Here is a 19,911-nt window from a genome sequence, read left to right as displayed (position 1 = left end):
GTAAAGGAAAATCCTCCCAGTGGACAGGGATTCAAGCCAGATATTTGATTGTCCACTAGGTCTGGAGTGAGAGATGGCCAGAGTACAGATCTACATTGATTCTTGGGCAGTTGCTGAATGATTTGGCTGGATGATCAGGGCCTTGAAAAGAACAGGATTGGAAGATTGGTGACAAGGAAATCTTGGAAAGAGATAATGTGGCCGAATCCCTCTGGATGGGTACAGACTGAAGATATTCATGTCTTATATGAACGCCCCAAAAGGGCAGCCACTGCAGAGCAGACTCAATAATCAGGTAGACAAAATTCTGTGGTCTGTGGATGTCGGAGAGCTTCTTTACCTAGCCATGACAGTGCTTGCTCTAGGGTCTGTGAACAAAGAGGCTATGGGAACAGGAAGAGAGTATGGCAACAATAGAATTCTCCCTACAAAGGTTCAGCTGGCCAGCAGTATTGCTGGGTGCCTGGTGTACCAACGTCAGTGATTTATTTATAGTGAGCCAAATGAATTTTGTGAGAAGGGAGTATAAATCTCTGTACATCAAGCTCTGATTCAAACTGTTTTTGACATCTTAGGGGTTCCCTCATTGAGTTAAATAAATGTTTTGATGTGTGATCATATTTGATTTGCCAGAGATCCATGATTTTACCTTTTTGAACATTATATTTTAGCAGCAAGCACAGTTTTTTCTTAGATTAGGAGTAGCTTGGGGGTGAGTGGTAAATCTTCTGGCCCTGCCTTGGTTAACTCCTAATAATTATCAGTTGAACCAAACAGAAAATGAACGAATTAACCTCTACACAGAATTTCTGATCCACAGGATGCAAGGAGGCAGTTTGCAGTCAGATTTGGTTAAAATTCGGGCTCTGCCACTTAGAAGCTATGCAGCCATGAGCAACTTATTCAACTCTCCTACGCTCAATTTCCCCATCTAAAAAATGCAAATAATAACCTACCTGCACCATATGGCTGTTACAAGGATTACATGAGTTGGTGCATGCAAGGTGCTTAGCACAGTGCTTGGCACATGGGAAAAGTTCTTTACAGAGAAATTTTTATTGTTAATATGAACTAACCAGGGTTTCCCATGCTCACTTGTCCAACCACTTTTAATTTTTTTTAACGTTTATTCATTTTTTGATAGAAACAGAGCATGAGTGGGGGAGGGGCAGAGAGAGAAGGAGACAACAGAATCCAAAGCAAGCTCCAGGCTCTGAACTGACAGCACAGAACCCAACGTGGGGCTCGAACTCATGGACCTTGAGATCATGACCTGAAGTCGGACACCCAACCAAGCCACCCAGATGCCCCTCGTCCAACCACTTTTAACCAAAAATGAAAATGTGACATGTTGGTGAGTCTTACCTATCTGGTTTCTTTGTTTTGTTTTGTTTTGTTTTGTTTTGTAAATACTGAAAATAGCTACAGACCTATTTTTTCCATATATTTTTTAACAGCTTAACTGTGATATAATTCACATACCATAAAGTCCACCCTTTTCAAAGTATATAATTCAGTGGTTTTTAGTATATTCCCAGAGTTGTGCAGACATCCCTATCTAATTCCCTTACCTCAAAGGAAATCCTATACCCATTGGCAGTCCCTACCCATTCATCCCAACCTGAGCCCTAAGTGACCACCAATCTATTTTCTGTCTCTGTGGATTTACCTATTCTGAATATTTCATATAAATGGACTCATATACGGCATGGTCCTTTATGTCTGGCTTCTTTGCTTAGCATAATGTTTTCAAGGTTTATCCATGTTGTGGCATGAGTCAGCCCTTCATTCCTTTTTATGGCCGAGTAACATCCCATCATATTGATACGCCGCAGTTTGTTCATCCATACCTCAGTTGTTGAACATTTGAGATGTTCCACTTTGGGCTACTGTGCACATTTGTGTTCAAGTTTCTGTGTGGGCAGGTCTTCATTTCTCTTGGGTACAGACCTAGGGGTGTGAAGATGCCTGTTACTGGGGAGCACAGATGGGTTGACCTCTGGTTCATGGTTCCTGGTTTACAATAAGGTTAAGTATTCACCAGTGATGTATTTGGTTCAAAGATAGGCATTTTCGGTTGTCACAACCTTTGCAAAAATGTTCATACCATACTTATATTTAGTTGTTCGTATTTATTTATGCAGTTAAATTAACTAGAGCATCATTCCTGAGCCCATCTCCTCACGAGAGGGTCTGCATCCTTTATACAATGACACAAACATACTAATTTCATTTTTTTCACCAGAAATGGCTGTGAGTCAGCCTACTCTGGAGACTGATCAGTCCTGAAGGCCAGCCTAGCTCCAGCCACGTCCCATCTAGAGAATGAAGGGTCTGTGCTACGCTTTAAAGAGTGACTTGATTTTCTCCTATCACGGGTGAAAGGGTGACTGGTTTAGCCTCATGTTCTTGGAAAGGATCCACAGAGACAAAAAGATTCACTGAGAGCTTTCCCCCAACTTGCCTCATCAGAATCCCTGGCCCTCTGCAGTCCTTCCCAGTCCAGATCTCCAGAAACTATATCTATAGTTTTAGGACCCATATTTTTAACCTGCTATTGACCTGCATGGTTTTTCTCAGCAGGCAGATTTGGGAAATGCAGATCTACACCTCCCTGCTCAGCCAGCTCTATAGGGCTTGGGAGGAAGTCAGCTGGCAGCAATACGGCCCCAACTCCAACCCCAGTTAATTTAACCTATCTACTGGGATTACCCCAGGATCCCAAGTGGCCCTCATATGAAAAGATTTTTAGCATTCCACAGGCCCCAGTTGGCCTCTAGCCTTTCCCAACTGCTCTCTGTGCCCCTTTGGAACCTCCTTTAAGGACCTCTCCTCCAGTTCCTTTCAGTGATCCTCATCCTCACCCTCCTTTTTTCCCAAGCTACTGTGAGGGCCTTACTGCCCTCAGGGGGGGTTCTCACACAGTGGTTCTTGAGAAGGGATCGTTAGCCCCATCAGCTGTTTCAAAGTATAGGCCCAATCCTGAGACCCTTTCAGGAGGCCCCCCAAGGTCCAAACTATTTTCAGAATTATACTCTTTTTTTGTATTTGTGTCTTTTAAGACTCCCATTCTCTGGGGAGTTATCCAGAGGCTACTGTTATCTGGTAAAAGCATCACCAATGGAATATGGGCTTCTGTATTCTTGTGTTTTACAATTTTCTCAGTTTTAATTTCTAATATGATAATAGATACAATAGATATAATCCACATAACCAAAACTCAATAATTTTAAAAAATGTAGAGGGATCATTAAGACCAAATACCTTAAGAACCACTGGCCCAGATGAATCTCTACTGGATGATAATTACTACTTTGATACATGATTGGGGGCTGCTTAAGGAGGGGGAAGAAATGGGGGGAGGGCTGAAGTGAAGAAAAAGCAAGGTAAGGGAAATAGCGAGGACCAGAGGAGATGGAGGCAGGGGGTAGGCATGGGAAAAAGAGAAGAGAGACAGGGGATAGGAAGGGGTGGTGGGGCTGGAAGGATGGTGGACAGATGGGGGAAACAGGGAACTGTTGTTGAAGATGTGCCAAAGGCTGAGGTAGGTGCTTTACATATTTTAGTGTTCTCCCATTCTACACATGAGGAAACTGAGGCTGAGAAATTCAGGTATCATGTATCCTATGATAGAGGTACAGCTGGGTCTGAACCTAGGTGCACACCCTTTGTCACCATGCTGTCCCCATCTAACTTACAGATGGGTCCTGGTGTCAGTGGTGTCACCTTCCAGTCAGCTGGCCAAGTAACTGTGAGAGTCCGGGGCACAAACACCTTTATGACCTTTTGCTGCCTTTAAGCCACTTGTAATCTAGGGAAGGTGTGGAGGAGGTCAAGGGGTGAAAGAGGGAAGTAGATAGGGAGCGCCTGCCTCTGGTCTCTGGCTCATTCCAGAAGAGGGCTGGCAGCTGGGCCCCACTTCTGCGAGGCCGGCAGCCCACGCCAAAGCAGCTGCCTTGATTTCAGTTCACAGGTATTTCCCATAAATGCCCGTCACCACACCCCTCCTTACCTGACCCACCCTTTTTGCCTAACCATTCTCTAGCTGTGCACACCCAAGGGTACATCCATATTGACCCTTCACCACAATTGGTTTGGTAGTTTGCCCCCAAATCCTTTAAAAAAAAAAAAAAAAAAAAGGAAAGAGAAGAAAAACTGATTAAAAAACTCCACTCAGCCTTATTTTCAATATGCAAAATACAATTTATTACCGGAGTTACCCTGGAGTCCCCACATGGTGTGGTATATTCCAAACCAAGTATTTCATTAATAAATACTAAACAATACCCACTGTGAAATCAAATACTTACGGTGGGCGGTGGTTTACTGCCAACGTGGGTAAGTGAGTGTTCTAGGGAATGCGTTCATCGTTTTTTTTCCCCCAAAGCTTTTTTGATTGGAAAGTTATGGGCCATTTTTGCACATATACTGAAGATGCTCTCTGCCTCTCCAAACATAACCTTGAATTTGCCTCCTCATAGTCTAGGTGACTTTTCTTTTGTCCTGTATTCCTTCACTTCTAGGAGGTCCAGGTCAGAGTGCAGAGACACTAAAGGGTCTGTAGGAGAGAGGGAGGGGGATGCTATAACTAGGAGACCAGGAGCAAACTCTGGGATGTTCTGGGAGTGCAGCTTGGGAATTCTGTGAGACACACTCAGGGGCCTGGCCCTTAATCAGCTGGCAGGAGCTGGCTAGGCCCATTTCCCTGAGCCCTTGCCCAGACTGGATTCCACTGGGCAAGGGGAGAGGTGGTGGCTCATTCTGGGCTCTTTGGAGCCAGGCAGGGGCCTTGTACATTTCTCTCTCTACCCCAAGGCCTGCTGTGTAGTAAAACCCTCAGTAAAATGTTTGCTTGGCAAATATGACTGAATCTAACCATTATATTTACTTGAAAATAATTAATGGAAAAGCTAGCCTAGCTGATTTTTGACTGGCCCATTATGATACCTGAACCAGTAGCTTTGAGGGCGGGCCTGGCACACGCCCTGATGTTTGCAGGAAGCCCAGGGCCAGACCTGTCTGATGGCCATGCCCTGCTCCAGCTCTGGGAGGGCCTCTCTGAACAGCAGGGCCAGAACTACTACTAGGAGAAGGGCCAGGCTGGAGCAGGGCCAAGAGAGGAGACTGGATGACCCAGGGCCCTCAGCACACAAGCCCAAGGGCACCACAGGACCCCAGACCACCCCCAGGGCAGGCCTCCACTGGGAATGATTTTTGGTGTGTGAGGTGACCTTCTGTTTGATTAAGTAATGCATGCCATGTTTATGAATAAAAGAAGAGCCCTCAACACCTTAAAAAAGGACAAAGGGATCCCTTAACAAAAATTCTTGGTGTCTTCCAGAAGGAAATGCTGAATTTCAAATAAAGACAAGGTATTTTTTTATGTTCTTTTTTCTCAATATAAGAGCAGCAAAGACATTATTACTCAAGACCTATCAGTTAATTTGCATATGTAATTACTTTTTCAATGCAATAAATATGAATATACTTTATATGGATATGATCTACTTTAGCCTGAGTGGATGCTATTAATTCTAGAACAACTACTATTACTAACAGGTTTTTAAATAAGTTTGCGGTCTTGTGTTCCTGCACAGAAAGGTTCTGGTTGCTCTGAGAAGCATTTGTGTCACAAACAGCATTCAGCTGTACTCTTCAATGACAGGAAATATCCTGTCCAAGTGATTGCATCATCACAGAATTCATAAATCAAACATCCTGTCCACTCAATGCCTATCTCTCCTTCATTTAGAACTGTTCACAGAGATGGAAATGTTTGATCTGAAAAAGACACTACCAGACTGAAAAAGAAATTTTTACAATAAAAAAATTTTTAAAAAGTGATTATGTCCAGGGGCACCTGGGTAGCTCAGTAGGTTAAGCATCCAACTCTTGATTTCGGCTCAGGTCACGATCTCACAGGTTCATGAGATCGAGCCCTGCATTGGGGTCTGTGCTGACAGCACAGAGTCTGCTTGGGATTCTCTTTCTCTCCCTCTCTTTCTGCCTTTCTCCCACGCATGCACATATACTCTCTCTCAAAATAAATAAATAAACTTAAAAAAAGTGATTATTTTCCAATTATATTTGGAATTGGAATCTTCTATCACAGACTAGTCAGCACAGTCTGCCGCATGTAGTGCATTAAGATCAGCACTTCTAGAGGAAGGTTCCAAAGACAGTGCACACTGAGAGGAATCAGATTTTAAAGTGCTCTGAAAACAAATTTCATTTAAGGAAGTACTACAGGATATGTTAAATGCTGAATCCTGTTGGTAATAGAATGAGATGAGACCATGTAACTAGAATAACCTTAAAAATGGATAAATTTTAAAAAGTGTTCAAAATGCAAGACACTGTACTTGAAGGTGTCCTAGTGCTGGAGGCTCACACCAGTATCTTTCCAAGTGTGGTAGTTTTAATGGTAATATTGGGGACGCTGAGTGAACTTCAGCCGTAGAGTTGCTCCTTTAAGCTAAGTTGCAGTAGCCCTCCGATCCTCTAGAAGAAAGATCTGTTTACATATGATGATTTCAAATTCTACTCTCAGGTGTGCATTGTGAAGAGACGATTAAGCCCAGACCTGCAAAGACACGAACACAAACAGATAATTTGTAGTCCCTTAGTAGTTAATGACTTGCAAAACTGGAGTTTAAAGAGAGAAAATCAACATTAAACACACACACACACACACACACACACACACACACACACACACACACTCACACCCCACATCCAAAATAAAGCACTCACATGTCTTGGATGGATTACACCTTACTCCTGGTAACTCAAAGGTACTTCTTTGGACGTATTCCCCCAGCCCCACTTAGTTAATCATCTGAAGGGCATCTGTGCTTTCTTATTAGGGACTTATAACTCTTAGGCTAAGTACCAAAACCATCTGTACCCACACTGAGTACATTAACATGACTACTAATTTAGGAAACTTGCCCAGGAAGATAAAGTCACAGAAAACTTTGTTGTTTTAGGAACTTCACAAAAATCCTTTAATGTATTTATCCTAAGAGTAGATGACTCAACTACTCTCTTTAGAGAAGACCTCTCTCAGGCCAACACAGAGCATCAAAAATGATTGGTTATTTTTCAAGACTGTCTTCAAAATCCTCTTCCTCCCCCAACACTGTGTCCAGCAATCTTTAAACTATTATGCCACAAATTTGTCCAATCCTAATTAAATCCCTGCATCTGGTCTTAAATCAGACTCTCCAGCCCCGCACCTCATAAACATGTCTTTGTTATCCCCTTCTAAGACTGCCACTAAGATTGTCACGTTTGTGCTTTGTCCCTTAAATTTAGCTTTGCATTATGAACAGGCTATTTTGGAGATATTTCTGGGGAGCCAACATCCAACAAAATCATAGAGCTCTTTGAGAATCTGATGAAAGCCAAGAGGACACATTTACCAGAAAAACGGACACACATGAAATATGACATATAATTTCAAGAGCTTCATGGGTCCCCTAAAGGCCCCCTGTGGGTCTCACAGGGCTATGTCACCGTGGGATAAGAACCCTGAACTATTGGGGGCACTCTGTGGTTTGCCAAAGGCTAGAATCAGAAGAATCCTACTTGTAGGATCAAAGGGAATCTTTTGGATAACCTACCCCAATTATTACCTCAGTTACATGCTGATACACAGTTTAATCTATGCCTGAACACTTGCATTGAGGGGGAATTCACTATCTCCCTTCTGTGGAGGGAGCACAGGCAACTCATCCCTTCTGTGGCCATAGAGCTGAAATTAGAGCTCTTTCTGGCTGACACAGCCCAGCCTACATTACCCTCAGTCTCTGCTTTAAGAAGGCCAATCACTTCTCCTCTCACACACACAGTAAAATAGAAGAGCTGCTCTCTTACTCTTAGGGTATGATCCCATGACCCTGAGCAGAAAGCAGTCCCGTCGGGGGAAACTCGTAGAGTGCTAACGCGGTTTTCATGTCCAAACAGGATGGAGACTCTGGACCCCTTGAGAACATCCCAGACATTGATGGTATAATCATTGTATCCAGCAAACAGCAGGCGACCTCAAAGTAGAAGGACATGATGGTTACTGAACCAGTTCCTCCCTTTGTTTTTCTTCTCATGACTTTCACTGACTCACTCATGCAGTCACTTGCCCATTCATTCATTCAACAGTGATTTAGTGCCCGCTATGTGCCAGGCACTGTGCTTTGCCCTGGGGATTCAGAGAAGTTGCTGCCCCTTGTGGATGGTGGTGGTGGTGGTAGGCAGGCAGGCAGGCAGACAAACACCTAAATTAACACATGGTAGCACTAGATGATAAGGGCTGTAATGGAAGTGCTTAGCTGTGTGTGAAGTGCTGTGTGACCATGGAGGAAGGGGGATCAAGGAGGGCACTGCAGAGGAAGGACATGAGTTGGCTCATGAGGGCTGAGTAGGAGTTCACCAGGCAGAGAAGGGAGGCAAAAGACACCGTAGGCAGCATAGCAGCATGCACGCATAAAAGCACGGATGCAGAATGGGGGCTGTGTCTGGGGAAACTGAATGGTCCTATCAGTGCTGCTCTTTCACTAGCAGCCTCCCCAGCAGTGAGGTCAGAGGAGCCATGACCTTTGGGGCATTGAGAAAGGGACTGCTGCTTCACCCCCTCCACCTCTGAAGGTATGAAGGGGAGAATGGAAGGCGGAGGAGGAAATGACTAATTAAAGGCACTACAGATAGGAAGTTTCATACAGCATTGTCTCAAAGAACAGCATTAGGTGGGCAAAGCCTTCATCTCCCTTAAAATGAACAGGATAGGGGAGGCCACTTCAGGTAGGGTGAGGTGGGGTGGGGGGTCGTGGAAGAAAACTGGTGCAGATGTAGATTGCTTAACACACTGGTTCATAGGAAGTTCAGCTGAAAGCTGGATTGAGAGCTGGGTTTCATTTAGGTCCTGTCTTACAGTCCCGGGAATGTTTCTGAAATAAAATCTTACCACTGAGGGAGAAGTCCACACTGGATGCTCCAAATATGATACTCTCTTTGGAATAGATGGCGACCTCCCTGTCTGCCCGGAGGTCGTAGAGGCGACACTGGTGTGACAAAGAAGATAAAGAAGCACTTATTTCTGGCTCTGGGTTGGTGAAGAGATGACCACAGGGCTATATGCAGGTGCTGGTGGCTTGTGTAGTTTGAGGGATAAGGGAAATATCTCCAGTTTTCTCCCCTAGTAGTTTCTCCCTTAATTCTGATTCCTAATAATCTGCATGGATCAGTACAGATTCAAAGAAACAGCAAATACAGAAGACTTTTGGGGTACAAAAGCAAAAATGAAACCCTTCTTTTTTTCTGATAAAGGATACATGTTCATTGTAGAAAATACAGAAAAATGCAGAAATGCCTAAAGAAGGAAATAAAAACCACCCCAAATCCTGGAAGTATTTACTAACATCTAGGCTATTTCCTTCAGTCTTATTTCCATTTTGTGTGTGTATTTAAATGGAATGGATATCTCATAATTCTATTAACATTAGGTTAGGAGGTTTTTTTCTCATATCATTAAATAATCTTCAAAACCACATGACTAACATGGTTGTTGCATATTCCTCATGTGGATATATCAGAATATGTTTAACCATGCCTTTTGATTGTTATCTAATTTTTCTCTTTTATAAATAAAGGGTTAATGACCATTCTTTTTTTTTAAGTTTCTTTATTTTTTATATATATATAGAGAGAGGCGGAGAGAGAATGCACGAGCAGGGGAGAGGCAGGGAGAATCCCAAGCAGGCTCTGCACTGTTAACAAGGAGCCCCATGTGGGGTTCAAACTCACAAACTGTGAGATCATGACCTGAGCAGAAATCAAGAGTTGGATGCTTCACCAACTGAGCTACCCAGGTGCCCCTTGATGATCATTCTTCTGTAAAAATCTTTATGCACATCTCTGATGTTTCCCTTATAATAGTTAAGGAATACAGTCCTTAGAATAAAACTGTTTCCAAGAAATAGTATGACCAGATCAAAGGGTAGAGATGTTACAAAAGCTCTTGATTTGTATGGCAAAACTGTCCTCTGTAAGGGTGGTACCAATGGTCCTAACTCCAGGCTCCTTTCCACATCACCTCCACGATGCAGCATTTCACTGCGAATCCAAATGAGCAATGATCACTTAAACTTGCATGTATTGGGTTACAGGTGGTCTGAAAACGTTTTCAGGTGCTTGCCATGTCAGATGTACTGCTTTGTAAACAGTCTGCATTGTATCCTCTTTTTTTAAAATTAGGGTATTATCTTACTGATTATGCAACCCCATTTATATCTAATAGATTTCAATTTGGTCTGTCATATAGGTGGCAAGAATTTTTCCTAGATGTATGCCCTTATAATTTGTTACACATTTTTTGGCATACGGAAGTTTTAAATCTTTATTATTGTTAAAACAATCTACCCCTTTGTACTTTCTTCCATAGGACCAAATTAAGATGAAACTCACTATAATATAATATTACATATTTTGAGGGCACCAAAGGCAACTTTTTTCTCTAGAAAAATAGGTCAACATAACTTGACAGTATCAAAAGCCTTAAAAGTAGGTCTATTTTTGACTTAGCAAGTTCATGTCTGGGAATTAATTCTAAGGAAATAATAAGTACCAAAAATATTTACTTATAGCAGCGTTTTTTTAACAGAAAACAAAATCCCTGAAAGACCTAAATGTCCAAAAATTGACTAAAGTACATTATAGCATGTCCATAACATGGAATACTATTCAATCACTAGGAAAATATAATTTAGAAAAGTTAATTACTGACACACGAAAGTGTTCACAGTCTATTGCTAAATGAAAAAAAGCAAATTATAAAGCACTTTGTTAAAAAATAAGAAAAACAGAAAGGAATTCACCCAACTGTGATTTTTCTTGGGTTAGGAGATTAAGATATTTGAATCCCCCTTCCAACTTTTCCTCAATGAATTCACATTACTGTAATAAAAAAAAAGGTTTTTTTTGAAAAATAAAATTAAACCACTGCATCTCTCTCTCAGATAGGAAAAGCTCTCTAACTTGGAAACATACCGTAGCATCATCTGATCCTGAAGCAAAGGCATCTCCACTTGGGTAGTATCTGTAGAGACAAAGTTTGAGTAGAAAGCACTTTATTTAGAGTGGTGATTCCCAATTCTTTTTTTTTTTTTTTTTTAATCTTATTTTTAGAGAGGGAGAGACAGCGTGCAAGTGGGGGAGGTCTAGAGAGAGAGAGGGAGACACAGAATCCAAAGCAGGCTCCAGGCTCCGAGCTGTCAGCACAGAGCCGGATGCGGGACTCAAACTCATGGACAGTGAGATCATCGCCTGAGCCAAAGTTGGACGCCCAACCGACTGAGCCACCCAGGCACCCCTGGTGATTCCCAATTCTGAATGTCCATCAGAATCATCTGGAAATCATCTGAAAGGTTGTTCCATGTGAAGCCCATGGAATTGGAATCAGAATCTCCACTTCTAGGGACACAAGGACCACTCTTTACAGAGGCCAGAAAGGGAAGCTCATCTGGCTGGCCTACTGACCTCTAGTTTTCTTCCCTATAAGTAGGGGACAGTGACAATGGCCTTGCACAGTGTGGGTGAGGAGTAACTGAGATAATACGTGTGTCTGCACCAGGCAGTGAACACAGAACAGACCCCCTGTAACCGTAGTTTCCGTTGATCACACACCTCATTCCTGGGACTTGGGTCAGCTCAGAGATAAGAAAGTGATTATCCACACAGATGCTGGAATCAGATACCCAGAGCCTTGCTTAGATCTATGCAATGATCCCTTGCTACATGTGATACCTCTGGCAAAGGACTTCATCTCACCCAGCCTCAGTTTCCTCATTTGAAAAGTGAGGATGATAATGCATTTTCCCTGTTGTGGAGATTCAATAAGATAGTATAGGCAAAGAACTGAGCATGGTGCCAAATAAAAAGCATTCAGCAAATGATGGTTATTAATGTTACACTCATTGCCTTCTCAGTAATCAGGCTTTCTGGGGAGAAGGAAGTTTAAATTGAGACCTAATGGATATTAGAGGAAGAGATGTCAGGGTAGGGGTAACAGCATGGGTGAGAGAATGCACATTTTAAAGCTTTATTTTGTGAGTATGTAACGATTCAATTTATTTTGTGGCTTTTTATTCTATCCTGCATCTTACCAACTTCATTTACCATCTGTATTAGTTTTCTATGATTTTCTAGGTAATTACTGCACATTTGCCAAAAGTAAGTGTCTTTCCCCTTTATCTCTATCCTATAGTTGAGGGCAAAGAGCTAGAAAATTCTTGCAAACATTTCTATCGCTCACGTAAATAAGCACTGTTATCTTGTTCTTGCTTTTTAGGAGAACAAGTCTAGTGCTTTCTCACTAAGTATAATGAAGATTCTTGGGTGATTATATTTCAAATACCGTCTTGACAGTGCCATCTTCCAAATTTACATGTCAAGTCCTCACCTCTCTCTTGGGACCAGTTCATAGATCCCTACCTACTCAATGTCTCCACTTCATTGTATACAGGCATCTCAAATGTAAATATCCCCAAACAGAGCTCCATCATCCATGTGCAATGACTGACTCATACCTGCACTTCCTCCAGTCTTCTCTGTCTTAGTAAATGGATCACTGCTTACTGACCCTTATGAAAGGTTTGGGTTCCCAAGCTCAGAGTTCTTCTCCTGTAATGCAACCCCTGGCCTGTGCAGGTGTCATCTGGCCCTCTCCATCTCACCCTGTGGAATTGGGGCTCAGGAAACCAGCATCAAAAAAGCTGATACCCTGGCTGATGCCATTGCTAGGAGTAATAATAAACTGTCCTTAATCTTGCACTCAGGAGTCTCATGTCTTCTACCAGCATGCTTGAAACTGTGGCAGCCTAAATTGATAGCTTGCAGCTAGGGTAAAATCTCAGAAATGTCACAATTCTGGACCTTTCTGTCTCTACAATGTCTTCTTTACTTCCAGCCACCATCACCTCTTTCTTGGACTCACACAACAACTTTCTAATTGGCCGTAGTACTTCCATTCTTGCTTCCCTACACTCTCTTCTCCAAACAGCAGCCGGAGTGATCTCTTAAAGGCAAAACAGAGGCAATGTCAGCCACCCCCTACCTGGCCTGTGGTTAAGTCCTCCACATCTCATCTTACCACCCCAGCTCAAGCCTTGGCTCTTTCAAACATCACTTTTCTCAGAGAGGTCTTCCCTGATCATCCTAAGTAATAACCCATCCCATCCCATCTGCCTATTTTACTTTTCTCATAACACACTTATCACTACCTTAAATTAAGTTGTACATTTGTTTATTTGTATTTGTCTTGCCTCCTGCAGGGAAGTAGAGACCTTGTCTCTGGAACAATGTCTAGCATGTAAGTCTCAATAAATATTTGCTGAATAAGTGAATGGGAAATACTGACTGTTTAGGGAGGATAATATCAATTGCTCCTACTGCCATTAAATTAAAAATATCCAAGCGATCTGGCACGCTGTTCAGTGCCACCACAAATCAGCCATTCTTGCTGGAGAGACCTCTCTCAGCCAGGTAAACTGAGTCTGGAGGTGGTTCCTGGGCTGAGCAGGAACCCCAGGCCAGGGATTACCAGCAGAACAGAGAAGTTATGTGAACATTCTACTCACTGACCGGACACTGTTGATGTCGGATTCGTGTGTTTCAAAGGCCTGCACGCACTGGCCAGAGCGCATGTCCCACACCATGGCTTTCTTGTCACATCCCTACAAATGCAAAGTTATCCAGAGTTATGGCCACTGCAAGGACTGTCTACAGATGGGCATGAGTTCCTGTTATGTAACAGAGCCATTTCCTTTCCATTGGTAAATGGCTGACAACATGCTTTTCTGAGACTAGCTTTCCTCAACTGATAAGCCCTTAGAAAGCCAGAACCAGGTCTTGAGAGTGTGGGGGGAGCAAAGGAAGGCACCCAGATTTCTCTTTCAGCATGTTTTCTTCTTTGCACCTTCCCAAGTTGGTGTAAACCCTCCAGAGCCTCCTTCTTGCTTTCCTCCTGGGCATTTCTCTCTTTGTTCTGTTTTCCCCTTCCTCCTTCCTCTTTATCTCTGCCTCTCAGCCCAGGGGGAGGGCAGGCATACAGTGGGTGCACAGTGGGACCGCCCAGCTTCATCTCAGGTGTATGGGGCAGCCCTGAGCAAAGGTGGAGCTGGGCCGTCTATACCTCTGCAGCATGCTGCTGGAGTCATGACCTTGCCAGCAGTTAGTTGGGTATCTCTAGCAACTCACCATCCTGGGCTTCTGCCTCAATACCTGTAAACACTCTCTCTGGGTTGCCAACATGACCCACAGATTCATAAACATGAGGTTTTCACATTATACTATCATGGTTCTAGGAGCATTTGACAAATTCCTGCAGAGCAACCCTGTTATCAAGCTTGGGTAGTACAACGTAGACTGTCAATGGCCAAATAATAAGTAATGGCTTAAAGTTGGTATTTAAGTTGCTGGCTTCAACTCAGAGAAAAGAGTGCGATGAAGTACCAGTACTGGCATTTCAGGAATACCCACTGTGGGGGCTCAGCACTCTGATTATCTTTAATGAGAATGTGGGCAAAGCAATCAGGAGTGTCTTCCAGTCTTTTGAGGACACTAAACCAGAGGGAGTTTACTGCCCTGAGACAATATAATCTACAGTGATACAACAATTTGAAAAGACAGTGTAGTTGAGGAGGGATAAATATAGTTATTTAAAGGCACAGAAATGAAACATACACAGTTGGGGCCAAATACCCAAAAAGAAAATGGGGTCCCTGCCGATTACAGGTCTCACAGCCCTTACCTGATGCCCCGCGCTAACACATGGGCAGCTTGGAGCAAAGGGCCCTTATGTCTTCCAGCTACAAACACCATGCAGTGGTGTGTCCAGCACTGTCCTCTCTCACCAGTGTCCTGACTAAAGTGAGACAGGACCTGAGGCAGGTTGGCCTGCTCAGTTCTCTGTTCTTATTCGCCCCTGACATATGTATAACACATGGTCAACTCTTCCACCTACTGCTCATCTAGGAGAACATTCCAGATCCCTCTGTAGACTGAATGTCGGCAGCAGGAGACCCTCACAGCCCAGCACTGTCACTGCCCCCCAAGCAGTGCCAGTGCTGTGGGAGACGGGGGTGTGGAAGTGAGCTGAGGACAATTCCTGCAGCCCCTTCTAGAGAAGTGTCTGATCCAGTCCCCAAAATTGCCAGCATAAGCCTCCCATGGAGAAAAGGGCCCCTAGGGATTTTCCTTGGGTGTTTACCCCAGACACGAAGGTGTTGCCTGTTTCTGAGGGGGCCAGGTCCAAGCAGAGCACATCGGCCCCATGCCCATGGAAACTCTGCAGCAGCTGTCCACTCTCCACGTCCCACAGGGCACATGTGCCATCGCCGCTCGCCGTCAGGATCTGTCCACAGAAAAGGACAGGAAGAGCGTTGTTATTACGACTTCTGTCAGGGGAAGTCAATCAGATGCTTACAGCTGGATGGGGGGTGGGTGGAGGGGGAAGGAGCCTCCTTGAACACACACGGACACATGCCTCACTATATGTGGATTCAAGCATAGAAATATTTCTCCTATACTGAGGGGAAAAAAGGTCATTTTTGACAGTCTCAGTGTCCTTGAGATGTGTGTTTATGCACCCTCCAGAGCAGGAAATTCGGAAGGCCTCCGCGCTGTATCTGCAGGGCTGTGTGCCTGCTGGCATGCAGGAAGTGCTCCATGAGTAGCTGTAGAACAGCACTTGGAGCACCTCCCACAAGCAGGCCAGATGCTCCAACTGCTTCTCAGACACCAACTGCTCCCCAGCCACCGTGATGCAGGTTAATTTGCACTGAGGGGGGGGGTGTTGAGAACCACAGTTCTCACAAAATCTGAGGTCATACCAATGCTAATCACTGGACCCCACCCGGAGCAGCCAGGGTCAGGCAGCATTTTCTTAGACACATTCTCCTGTGGCTGCTTCTTTCCAGAGCAGGGTGCTGCCCGAGAAGGTCCTAGGGCCACTGATGAGGCCACACTCATGCACTCATGGATTGAATAAGCATTAGCTGTGTGCTTATGACGTCCAGGTGCTGTGTTAACAGGCATTGATCAGGGTTTGCACAAAGATTATATTTTGGTCTCTGCTCTCCTGGAGCTCAGTTCAACAGACTTGGCCATAAGAACTGACACCAAACTAATTCCCTACCCCTGTGTTAAACAATTCTGAGACCAGGAAGACTTTCCCCGGGCTATGTTCAACAATACTGACACCAAGTAAAAACAACCTAGCTGCTTGCTTCAGGAAATACCTGCTCCTGCAAGATAAGACTGTAAACCAACTCAACAACTTATTTATCAAGACTAACAGCTTGCTCAACAAGACTCACTTCAAGACTCTTACTTTGTGGGGCTCACCAACCCAAAGCTATCAATGTTATAACCAGTCTCCTACCTGGAGAGACCCACCTTAAAATCACCCAGCTTGGACCCCAAAACTCTCCAAGTATCCTTCCCTGATTTCTTCATTTTGAGATGCTATGGAGATTTTGTCAACTTGGGGTTCTCCCTTGCTGCACTAGGTCTAATAAGCTTGACATTGCTGGATAGCAAGTTTTTCTGAGGATCTCGGCAGACAAGACGATGAGGACTCACAATGGAGTGAGAAGTGCTGAGGTATAGGCAGGCCCATGGGAGGGGCAATCAACCCATTCTGGCAACATCTGAGCTGATCTTCAAGGATGAGTGAGAGATGACCAGGTGAAGGGGAGGGGACGGAGGGCATGCAGGTGAAAGCCTATCTCTGCACCAAAGGAGAGGTATGCTTGGTATAGAGTGAGGACTTCAGCCTGTAGGCCAGACCAAGCTGTGAGAAGCAAGAGGGTAAGATCAAAGGCATATTTTAGGGAAATCTGTCTAAGACCAGTGCAGCACCCCTCAAGCAGCGTCTGATAAGTGTACTTACAAGTACACAGGCCGGCCTATACTGCGAGAGGAACCCTGCAGTACCTGGGATGAGGGGTGTTAGGGTCTTAACTTTCATCACAGCCAGTGTGTGTGAGGCTTGGGCTCTAGCTGAGCATAGCCTCGTGTGGCTGGGAGAAAGGCAGCAGAGATCCCAGGATCACAGCCTCTCAGACCCAGCTGCCCATACTGCAGGGCCCGGGGAAGCTTGTCCTGAGCAGCCAAAGGTTGGGGGATCCACAAGGGCTAAGCTCTGGATAGCACAGCCTCCCAAGCCCTACCTTCCTGCTGCTCCCAGGGCCTGAATGAGGTGACAAGACAACACAGGAAGTGGCTCTTGCAGTGAAAGTGCCCACATAGAGAGCCCTCTGTGGGTGGAAATTACTGATGGCTGAGGAAAGCAAATGGGCTCCAGGCTTTAGGAACTGCCAGCATATAGTGCACCCACTGACCGCACTGCACCCCCAAATTCCTTCTGCTGGTGGTGTTCTCGCCTCCTCTCCTTGCTTCCTGTTCTCTTCCCTTTTCTCTTATACCCTGGGCCTAGCACTTAAAAAGAAATTGTGGTTTATATACACAATGGAATACTACTTGGCAATGAGAAAGAATGAAATGTGGCCTTTTGTAGCAACGTGGACGGAACTGGAGAGTGTTATGCCAAGTGAAATAAGTCATACAGAGGAAGACAGATACCATATGTTCTCACTCTTATGTGGATCCTGAGAAACTTGACAGAAGACCATGGGGGAGGGGAAGGGAAAAAAAAAAAAAGAGAGGGAGGGAGCCAAATCGTAAGATACTCTTAAAAACTGAGAATAAACTGAGGGTTGATGGGGTGGTGGGAGGGAGGGGAGGGTAGATGAGGGGAGGGTGGGCATGGAGGAGGGCACCTGTCAGGATGAGCACTGGGTGTTGTATGGAAACCAATTTGACAATAAATTTTGTTAAAAAAAAAAAAAAAAAAGAATATCTTTTCTCTGCAATTAGGAGAGGAGTGGAATCTATTCCCACCCTAGCCTTGCACCCTCCAGCTGTACTATCTCGGAGCGCGTTTCCTGCCAGGCAGTGTGGGGAGGCCTAGAATCTCCTTGCAGCCAGAAGTCACTTCGGAGCTCTTCCCGGGAGCAAGAGCTGGGTGGGTTCTGAGAGTTCAAGTTTCTTGGGTGTGGCCTCCAAGGCCCTCATCAGAGCTCCCACTCAGGGGCAGCTCTCAAATTTGGGGAATCTCCAAGGCTGCCAAGCCCCTGCAGCTGTCCACGGGACTCAATCCTCCTTGGCTTCCTTTACGAGGCCCAGGTACACCCGGCAAGATGACATAGGCTTGTAAAAGTAACTTATGAGCACATAAGACTTGTGGTCTTAAGACTGGGTCTAAGACCCAGGGTCTTAATTTGGGTACTTACATGTACAATATGCTACAATTCCCTTTCATCCCTCCTGGCCCACATCCATTCCTGTCCTATAGGAAAGGGCCAATAACCTTCATCTTCTTTGGGGCATCCAAACAATCTGCTTTAAACAATTACCTCACTCTAGCTCTTTAATTTGGGAATTTTCGATACCATATTCTTCAATCAAAGAAATGAATAGTTTTTTAAAAGTTAGGAGGAGTAAATCCTTAATAGTAAAAAAAAATATTTAAAAATAATTTTATTATGTTTGTGATCTTAATTATAAGTAAAAATAGAATTTAAAAGCCCAATGGTCATCACGACAAATGCACTAACCAGAACCTCTAACTTGCTGTCAGTCATTTATTCTGGAATGTAGAGATTTTGTAGGTTTAACACCATAGTCTTATACCAGCTCCTTGAGTTTTTCTTTTTCCATCCTTGATCCCCAAAATATAAGGAAGCTTAAGGTTCATTAAGGTACCCAAACCAGGCCATGCATCCGAGTCACCCGGGAAGCTTTGTGTAAATATTAATAATAATAAATAATAAAGTGATAAAACCTAAAATTTATTGATATTTACCAGGGGCCATACTAAGTATTTTATACAAATCACCTCATTTAATCCTCAGAAACCCTTATGAGGGAGGAATTCACTACCATTCTCACTTGCAGGTAAGAAAAACAAAACAGAATAAAACCTTGTTTAGGACTGGCCGTTGAAGCCAGGATTTGATCTCAGCTGTCTGACTCTGAGCCAAGACCTTACGTTGCTCTGTCTTCCAGATTGCATCCCCACAGGAATAGCCAGCAGGACCTTCTCTACCTGCTTCTAGCTGCTTGTTAGGAGGAAAGCACTTTCTACCTTACAGATGCCCCATTTAATCCCCACTTCCAGCACCCATGGCCACACAAAGTGAGGGTGATGGAACACAACCCGAGGGACTTCAGATGCCCGAAGACTCACTGTTCTTGCCTCCCTCTGAGCTCTCCTTCATCCAGACTCAACATCCTGCCTGTGTGGCTTTAAGTGGCTTGCTCCTCAGGCCCAAAGACATCTGGTTCTGGCCACTGCAGCCAGCCCAGGCCACAGCACCCCCTACCGTACAGCTCCTTGAGAATCCTGGTGGTAAGCAACAGGTGTAAACACTGCATCCTCTGGTCAGCAATGAAAGTTACCTAGTCACCTGGTCTCCCTGCTACAAGCCTCTCATCCCCTGCTGACCTCAGTCAGCTGAAGCCATGGTGGGCCATGGAAGGCTTTAATCTGACTCAGAGGCTCTCCTCATTAAAAGAAACCCAAATCAGGGCTCCTGGATGGCTCCATTGGTTAAGTGTCTGACCCGTGATTTTGGCTCAGGCCATTACCTCACAGTTCGTGAGATCGAGCCCCCACCCCATGTGGGGCTCTGTGCTGACAGAGCAGAGCCTACTTGGGATTCTCTTTCTCCCCCTCTGTCCCCACTCATGCTCTCTAAAAATAAATAAACATTAAAAAAAAAAAAAGAAACCCAAATCTGATGCAGCCCTTGCAATGGCTCTCTGCCCTTCTCTGGGTCAGCCCATTCAGGGGGCCCT

At 44.4% G+C, this 19,911-nt stretch overlaps 1 protein-coding gene across 4 annotated transcripts in view; it reads right to left on the bottom strand.

The window, feature by feature from the left end:
- Positions 1–4,182: 4,182 nt before the first annotated feature.
- Positions 4,183–19,911, bottom strand: part of GNB5 (G protein subunit beta 5) — a 60,837-nt gene continuing 45,108 nt past the window's right edge. For all 4 annotated transcript variants that reach the window (XM_043555410.1, XM_043555413.1, XM_043555412.1 and 1 more), the window contains 6 exons: positions 15,260–15,403; positions 13,633–13,724; positions 11,041–11,089; positions 8,960–9,056; positions 7,879–8,045; positions 4,183–6,583 (listed from right to left, as the gene is read on the bottom strand). In XM_043555410.1, coding sequence (XP_043411345.1) covers positions 6,572–6,583; positions 7,879–8,045; positions 8,960–9,056; positions 11,041–11,089; positions 13,633–13,724; positions 15,260–15,403 — 561 coding nt within the window. In that variant the 3' untranslated portion in view covers positions 4,183–6,571. The remainder of the gene's footprint in view (positions 6,584–7,878; positions 8,046–8,959; positions 9,057–11,040; positions 11,090–13,632; positions 13,725–15,259; positions 15,404–19,911) is intronic.

Source organism: Prionailurus bengalensis, chromosome B3 (assembly GCF_016509475.1).
Source record: "Prionailurus bengalensis isolate Pbe53 chromosome B3, Fcat_Pben_1.1_paternal_pri, whole genome shotgun sequence".
In the NCBI taxonomy this organism is placed as follows: Eukaryota; Metazoa; Chordata; class Mammalia; order Carnivora; family Felidae; genus Prionailurus; species Prionailurus bengalensis.
The sequence above is the reverse complement of the archived record's forward strand: the minus strand, read 5'-3'. Positions and strand labels throughout refer to the sequence as shown.